This window comes from Scleropages formosus, chromosome 3 (assembly GCF_900964775.1).
Source record: "Scleropages formosus chromosome 3, fSclFor1.1, whole genome shotgun sequence".
NCBI lineage: Eukaryota > Metazoa > Chordata > Actinopteri > Osteoglossiformes > Osteoglossidae > Scleropages > Scleropages formosus.
Window position 1 is genome coordinate 10,081,535 of NC_041808.1, and position 8,512 is coordinate 10,090,046.

Genomic DNA, 8,512 nt, shown 5'->3' on the forward strand with positions numbered 1-8,512 from the left:
GAGCAGCGTTTCCAGCCCTGCCGAACGGCCCCTCCGCCCGTTAAGTGCGTGCAGGCCCGGTGTTCGGTTTCAGCATCTCGGCGTTGCGCAGCTCAGTCGCCTCCCCGGCGTTCTCCCGCGGGACTCGGGCCCACACAGACGTGCGTTTTCGTTCTCCCGGCCCTCAGCCACACTAATTTATGTTCGCCGTCATATTTTGAACGCGGCTGCAGGTCTCCCCTCTCATTTGTAGCAAACCTAAAATCCCGCCGATGCACTTTCCGCGAATGAAAGTGTCTGCACAGTTGCAGATGGTGTTTGGTAACAAAAACATGGAACTCATTAGAAAGTATTTTTCTCTCTCTTTCTTTACTCGGTGATTCTGGAAAACATTTATTTAAAAAAAAAAGAAAAAGAAAAAAAGATATTTTTTGCAGATTTGTCATGTGATGTTGCCAAACATGACATAGCGCTACCGCAGTACAATGGTTCCAAGGTACCAGAACATGAAGGCACTGTTTCAACAGTGACCTGGACCCCCTTCCGTAGGCGCTCAACCCCCACTTGTACAGTCTCGCCGGACAAAAGCTGGGTTAACTCGAACCCGTTGCCGCCCTGCAGGGGAACCCGACACCGGCTGCCTCCCGGTGCGTGTGCACCTCGCCCCTGTGCCATCCAGCCTACAGGCAGCCGCATTCAGGGTGTTTGTTTGCTGTGCTATTTTTAGAAACCAGCTGCAGTAAAATAGATAAAAAATGATTTAAATAGAACATGCCGCTGTCTGGCTTGTGATTTACCTGGCTAAATATATATACCTCATCCTGCAAGACAGATGACTGTTTATAATTTTATGGCAGGGTTCCTAGAAGCTATTACAGCATGTTTATGAGTAACACATATTTTTACTGTGTTTATAAGCAGTAAAATTATCTAATGCTTAGACTTGATTAGGAGGCCACCGTGTAATAGATATCCAAGTGCGATTTACTGCCAATAACCACATTAATTATAACAGCAAAAGGAAGAGGAAGCCAGGGAATATAAAAGTTGCTTTCGTGGGTGTTACTCTTCGTTTGCCCAACTGGAACTTTGCATTTCCACAAATATGGATGGATCCACTTTTCCTAACAAGGCTTCGCTGACCCCCCCACTCCACCCCATGACCTTTTGGTCTGTAACTTACTTATGTGTTAATTTGTGTGTGTTTCCCCTTCTCTGTCACCCAGACACACACACACACACACACACACACACACACACACCCACCGGTCTCTCCTTCCACAGCAGGGATACCCTCCCTGGGCAGTAACACAAGCCCCACATGCAGGAATAGGGTTACCGGAGTAGCTCTCTCCTCCTTCTGCAGAGAACAGGTTCCAGTTAAGAGCTCTTCTCCCAGCACCTCACCTGACCTCCTCTAGGAGAGCTCGGCTCCCCGCTGGAAGGGTGAAGGGGCATACTGAAATCTCACTCCCACCATTATTATTTATTTATTTATTTTTTTCTTCAGCCATTTCTTCATTCATTCAGCGGACCCTTCTGCCTCACAGCATCAATTTTCCACTGACTATCATATGCAGTGATTTGAAAAATACTCTGCAGACCTCTGCACTTTAAGATGTATTTTAACTGGTGACTTTCAGAAACAGAGTTTTCGCTTTGCCCGGGACTGGCCCCCCCAGGACGATCACATGTGTCTCACCGCATTGCAAAGACCAGCCTTATTCTGTTTCAGACCTGGAAGGCTTAGTCCAGCACTGAGACGTTCCATTGTCCACATTCCATTAGGAGTTCATAACGGGTATTAAACGGGTGCAATCGGTCTAACAACAAAAGTCAGATGGTGCACCGTATGGAAGAAGAACATGTGGATCAAGCTCACCTGGTATGGGGGATCAGGTCTATTAATAAGCTTTGATGAAAGAGAGTGGTGTCATCTTCACGAACTCCAGCTGTCCCAGGGACCTCTTTGTCGACTGAGACTACATGTCCGCTGCAGTCCCTTCATCCCAAGCCGGAATCCTGATAAAAATCGTAGACAACCATACAGCATATGTACGATATTGGATTGTTTGTATGGTGTTTTCCTAGTTTTAGTGAGTGTTTATAATGCCCTCCACACACCTGGACCAGAGCAGAGTCCACGCTTGGACATGTCACAGAAGCTGCAGGTTCTGTCCGATGGGGATGAAAGCAGTGGACGTTATAACTGTAAGGTGTGTTCTGATGGCCTGGTAACCCTATAGCATGAGCATCTGTTCTTGAGGTTTAGAACCTGTGCACTTCTGGCAAACCCTTATGGTCTTTTCCCGAGAAGACCTGTGAGGAGGACAGCAGGCAGCTCTACAGAAGGAGTAGTTGGACCTGGATGTGGATTCCTGCAAGGCCCTTCTCTTGAGGGCAGCCTGGCTCCGCCGGACGAGACACATAATGCCGAACAGAGCTCTGGGCTTCAGGATAGAGGTGGAGGATTGAACCTCTGGACCAAGGGGTGACCCATGGACCACGTCTCCTGCTGACTCCATTCCTTTGGACCTGCTCACTGCACAGTTAACAGCGGTGCCTCTGTCCCTCCTTCAGGTGAGGCGAGGCCGTGCAGGGAGGCGGGTCGGACGAAGGCTTCCATCAAACTCCCAGCAGGTCCTCCAAATCATCTGCGAAACTTCAAGGTAAGGACCACTGTTCCTTTAGCCCACGTGCTTCCTATAGTGTTGTGTTCATGTCGAAGACCTAGGTTTCGTGCGTCACTTCTCTGGTTGGTCCACTTCTGGAAGAATATTGATGAATTACACAGGCGCCTGCGTTGTGGGGCTTTATGAGCGTCTTATGTTCGGTGAAATTCAGTAGGTCGGACATGTGGCTTCATGATGCATCCTAACAACTTGTGTGGTACAGCTGCTCTTGGGTTACACAGCACGTGCTTCTGGGTAACCTCTCCCATTCCTTTGACCCACGAGGGATGGTGTCGCTTGCAGCGTTCGCCTGGGTGCAACTCACCGCTGTGTGAGTTTCTGCTGAAGGTTGGTGAACCCAGAGATGAGCAGTTGGTGGACCTGCACCCCGAGTCACGGGGTATGTGGTGTAGGGGGCTGTCCAAGGCGAGCGGACGTGGTGCCGGTTGCCATGGGTTCCGCAGAGCAGCAAGGATCAGTTTGCTAGGAGCAGCTGGAATGGTGTCAGCCTAAGATGAATGGGTGGGCGGGGCCAACTAACAAGCAGCGAATCAAATTAAGGCTCCCAGAGGCAATCTGCGGCGGGACTCATGGCGCAACAGAAGGGTCCTCTGGACCATCCCGACTCGGTGACCTACAAGCGGTCGCACCGCGAAACAGGGTGTGTGGTCGAGCGCAGTCGGGCTGCAGGCTGCTTGCTGTGCGCAGAACACACTCGGAAGCAGGGATCTGGTGTTTTAATGTGGTTCTGAGCTCTCAGCAGAGCATAAGGAACACACACCCACTGCATTTCATGGCTCTGTGACATACAAAAGCGGGGAAATACCTGTGGTAACTCAAAGTATTTATTAATATAAGTGAGCACTGCTGACTAACTGCTTTATGTTTTTTCATACTCATTTTTACTTAAAGTGACAGGAACATTAAATTGCGAGGATTTGTTTTGTTAAGCTGCTTTTTTCACCGGCAAACGTGCCTGGTATTTTATAAAAATGTTATCTGATCCTCATTTCTTTAGCTTTCATCTTCCATTAATCAAAGGGAAAATGAATAAAAGTTGCCTTTTTTTGCCCCCGTGAAGTGCATATGAAAAAAGTATGTAATGTGTAATAAATCCTCACTTATTCGGCGAGGATTTTGTTTGTGTATTTTATCAGACCATGAGGTTATTTAAAAAAAAAAAAAAGAAAAAAACACTTTTTAAAGCACTTGTCTGGTTCTTATCCTTTTGCATGGTTGTATGTGTCATTTTATCGGATCGTGAATTTCTCTTTTTCTCTCACTGCCCTCGTTCTCATCGTTTGATCTCGAAAGTGCTAATAAAAGCAGTGCTCGTGCACAACTGCGTATGTTAATAAGTTCGATGTGCTGCAAAGCCGCAGTTTTGAAGAGGAGTCACCACGGGGCTAATTCTGAACACACGCAGTCGGGAGGCCGTCTGCACTGTACTGTGGCTCTGGGCTCTTTACTCGACCCTTTGTTTCCAGAAACGCCACTGCGGTAAATCAGACAGGGCTTCTCATCTGGTCTCTCGGTGTGCATCTCCCGCTCAGTGTCTCCTCCCGCTCCCAGTTACGCTCACCGGCCCGCTCGAAGGTTCACGCGGGTACGCTCACGGGCGCTTTTGAGTTGCTGCCCTTCTCCAGTGTGTACCGTGTCAAAAGGAGGTGGGTCGCGGCACTGCACATCCTGAGAACGAAGCCCCGTTGCCCCCCCCACGCAGGACCTTGCACAGCTCATCCGGTGCAGGTCGCCTTGCGGGAACCGAGCGTCCACCGAGGGAGGACCGAAAGCGTTCATTTCCCTGCCCGCTCCCGTGACCCCACAGCACGGAGGTGTTTGGTTGAGAGACTCACGGCCGCTTCTCTTTTCCGCCTCCCAGGTGATGCTTTGGATGCTGGCGTGCGTCCTGACTCTGGCAGAAGGGGCGATTCCTGGGGCGGGCAGGGAGCTAGACCCCCGGCTCAACCTGGACGCAGCGGGCCGCCAGCCCCCACCCACCCCGGAGGTGGAGGGCAGAGAGGTCCGTCGGGACGTCCACAGCTCATGGGGCGCCCTGCTGGGTGAGTCACCGTACCCTTCGCATCACGCTGAGCCACGTCCTTCTCCGCACCCAACAGGAAGGGCGTTACGTTGCTGACGCTAATCACCGAACAGCTGGATATCAAATTTATGAAAGACAGCACTGAATAAACATATTGGTCGTTTAACTGGTTTTGATTTAATAATAACGTAGTGGTTACAGCTGTTGCCTTTGGACCCAAAGGTTGCATGTTCAAGTCTCACCTCCAGCTGTAATACCCTTGAATACGGTAATTAACCTAAAATTGCTCCGGGAAAAAAAAAATGACCCTGCTGTATCGCTGGGTGAATAATTGTAAGTCGCTTTGGAGGAAAGCGTCAGCTGAGTGAAGTAATGTAAGTCTAAAATGAACATCACTGTTCACGAAACCACACTTTGATTTACTGTCATTTTTCCCCAATATTATTACTGCAGCTGTGGCCTGGGGGTGGGGGGTGGGTGTTATATGCAGGGAGCTCAGTGGGAGGAATTTAAACACTCACAGACACACACACACACACACACACACACACCATGTGCTCTAAACCTCCGAGATCATGTACTGCGCCATAAACTTTTCAAGTGCGCTCGGTTATGGGAAACTGAACGACTGCAGCCCTTCACATCCCCTTGCATGTCCTTGGCATCCAGCTTGTGTTGATCACATGACCTCTTTGGTTTATTACTTTGTAAGAGCACTTGTCTTCTGAACCCTTTAGCATTTTGTTAATCTAGTACACTAGTAGTGCTCAGTCTCTTTGACTGGACTCTGTCTCTCTCGCTCACACACACGTATGTATATATAGACCATGTATATAGTTACTGTATAGTATATAGTATCCTATCCTGTCGAATCCTGTCCTATCCCAGCCCATCTCGTCCTGTAGTGTCATATAGTTGCTTAAATTAAGAATGGAGGGCAGTCGAGTCCTTCAGAATATTCTGGAATAATGAGCCTGAAATTCAGGAAGTTACAGCACACGCACACACTGGAAGACCCCAACATAGCAGCCTGCGGTTTGGAGCTCGACGCTCGTGGCGCCACATGGACCATAACCCCTCCCCCCCCGCTGTAACTGTACCGTCCATGATTCCGACCAAGCGCGACCATCTTTTCACTCGAGCGCTCGAATCGCGTCGCTTTCGTAACATGGAAATCAGGGCCTCGCCGCTCCACGAGTGGCTCCACCGTGGCTTTTCTACAGGGGCCGAGTCGCCGCTCTCCTTCCGAGGCCGCGTGCTGCTCGCCGACATCTTGTCGCGCCACTCGAGCACTTTGAAAGAGTTGCTTTGCAGGTTTCTCCAAACGTCCCGAGCAGTTCGGTCCCAGATTCGGTCAGCGCTTCGCAGGGAGGATCTTAAAGTTTATTAGAACGGGATCGGCATGTTCCAAGAATAATGTCACGTGTGTCCGGCTGCCTTTTTCTCTATTCTTTTTTTAGAACAGAGAGCTTAATTATTTATGGCTTTAATTTTCACACTTTAATTTATTCCAGGTGCGTGGTATGTATATTATTATGCTTCCTTGATTTTTAATGTGAAAAAAGGTGCAAGACCTAGTAGAACAGCTAAAATTGGTAGGAAACCCTGGCAGAGAGAAGAATGTGTAAAATAATACCTTACGTGATGCCAGATGTTTAGAACAACGTGGGACGTTTTCATCTTAACGCGAGCTTTCCTCCGTGAGTTGCGGTGGCGAGGTACCGCTGAGGCGGTTGACTGCGGTATGCTGGTTCTTAAATGTGAAGACGTAAACTGTAAGCGTCGGGAGTAAAAAGCTGTCTCTGTAACGACAGTTACAGGTTGCTCAGCGCATGGCCCTATAGGGCCTATATCTGGGTAGCTTTGCTGAAAGACGCAGCTTTGCTTGTTTATTTTTTTTCATAATCGCTAATCATCTCCGTGGATACCAGTGTGGCTTTGCCGCTGACCCCCAGGACGGCAAGAGGAGCTGCGGAGAAACCCAGCGGGATCATGTGGCTCTCGTTCCGAGCTCGGTCTTGATCTCAGCGAGCAAACGCAAGCGGCCGCCCGCTCTCCTCCCGCACGCTCCGCGCACATGTAGCGAGGGACCCGGAGACTGCGGATGCGCTCGGGAACGCTCGCGTGCCCGTCGCATAATAGAAACGGCATGCGAACATACCGGGTGAAATGAAACCCACGGCGGGCAACGAAACAAGAACCGTGTCTTAAAGCCGTCGGAGTTCGGTACCGGCTGCCGGAGCGGAAAGCTCTAGTCAGCGTGTGCATCGCACGCCCCTGGAAACGTGGCCGGTGTGTTCGCAACCGGAGGAAGTGGTCCAAGAGCGGCGGGACCTCGGTCGCCGCCGATGAAGGTTGACTCGGAGTCAGACGGAGGACCGCTGTTTCGTGTTTCGGTCCCGAATCTGTGACCCTTTAAAATACCCGCTGCCCCGAAGTGGCCGAATCCAGATGTCAAGGGCAGGGAACCTTGTGTTAATTTTTCAGGTTTTTGAGGTTTACCCTGCATTTACACTGATTTACACGCAAAGCGCCGCGTGGGATGACTAACCGCCCCAGCCTCACATCTTGCAACATGCGAGCACCGGACGTTCCCCGTCCCCGATGTAGACATGGCCTTGTTTATGGGACAGCGCCACTTATTAAACGTCAGCGTACGTATTTATGCGCAACAGACATCTTGCATTAACTCGATCCCCACTTTATTTCCTGCTTATTCTATTGGTGCTGTTTTCCTGTTAAGTTATTTATAAAAAGTCGGCACAAAACTGCTGTAAATAAACATTCAACCAGCTGCATGTTGCCTTGCCTACATTTCGTTACCACATGCTTGTCTTCGCTTTTTTCGTTTTTTCGTGACCGAACACTCAGTGGAACCGCGTTGCTTTAAACGATCATGTGGCTCATGTTCTGTAAATGCTTTGAATTTGCATCTCAGACTAGTTGTCGTGCGAACCGCGTTCGATACATGGTCCTCATAAATGAGCATTCTTCGGTAAGCCGGAACATTCTCTTCCCGTTGATCTCGTCGTCTTTTTCGCGGGGTCCTGATTGGCTGGACAGTTTCGTATTACCGCACCCCAGGGTGTCGTGATAACAGGTACGGTGGTTTTATTGGACCCACATCATTAATGTGCATTTTCCCCCAGGCAGACTGTGGTTACATGCTGTTTGTTCGGTGCCCGTCTGTCTTCGCAGCCAACCTGCCGCATTCGGACAGAGCCGACCTTCACCGCGGCCGCCTCGCACGCTCTCCTTCCGGCTCCACCCCGCTCAAGAGCTCGCGGAAGAACCGGAAGAAGTCCAAAGGCAGCCGGGACTGCCGCATGGAGAGGAAGGAGATGCGGGTCCGAGACCTCGGACTGGGTTTCGATTCGGATGAGATCGTCCTGTTCAAGTACTGCGCTGGCACTTGCCGCAGCTCGCGGTTGAACTACGACCTGGCGCTCAAGACTCTGATGGACAATCGGACCATATCTAAGCAGGCTGCCAAGAAGGTGAGCGCGCACCCCTGCTGCCGGCCTACCCGCTATGAGACCGTGTCCTTTATGGACGCCCAGACCACTTGGCGGACGATTGAGTCCCTGTCGGCAGCCAGCTGTAGCTGTGTGGGCTGAGCGCGGGGAGGGGGGAACACCCCACGGAGGATCACCAGCAGGGAAGAGAAGAGAGGGATCTGCTTCTGGAAGCCGGGATGTACGCAGGAGGGCCGGGATGGGTTCTGAGGCCAGGAGGTTCCCCTCAGCGGCTGCTGTGGAACGATGGTCCAGGGTTCCAGTCTGAGGTCCTGGCGTTCTCTGTTTCCACTCCCTCTGGG

The 8,512-nt window shown here is 50.7% G+C and overlaps 1 protein-coding gene across 1 annotated transcript; it reads left to right on the forward strand.

Annotated features, from left to right (window-relative positions):
- The first annotated feature begins 2,132 nt into the window (after nucleotides 1–2,132).
- artn (artemin) lies at nucleotides 2,133–8,312 on the forward strand. The gene is made up of 4 exons (XM_018734679.1): nucleotides 2,133–2,190; nucleotides 2,560–2,648; nucleotides 4,534–4,714; nucleotides 7,894–8,312. The coding sequence occupies exons 1-4, from the start codon at nucleotides 2,133–2,135 to the stop codon at nucleotides 8,310–8,312; spliced, it is 747 nt and encodes a 248-aa protein (XP_018590195.1).
- The last annotated feature ends 200 nt before the right edge of the window (nucleotides 8,313–8,512 follow it).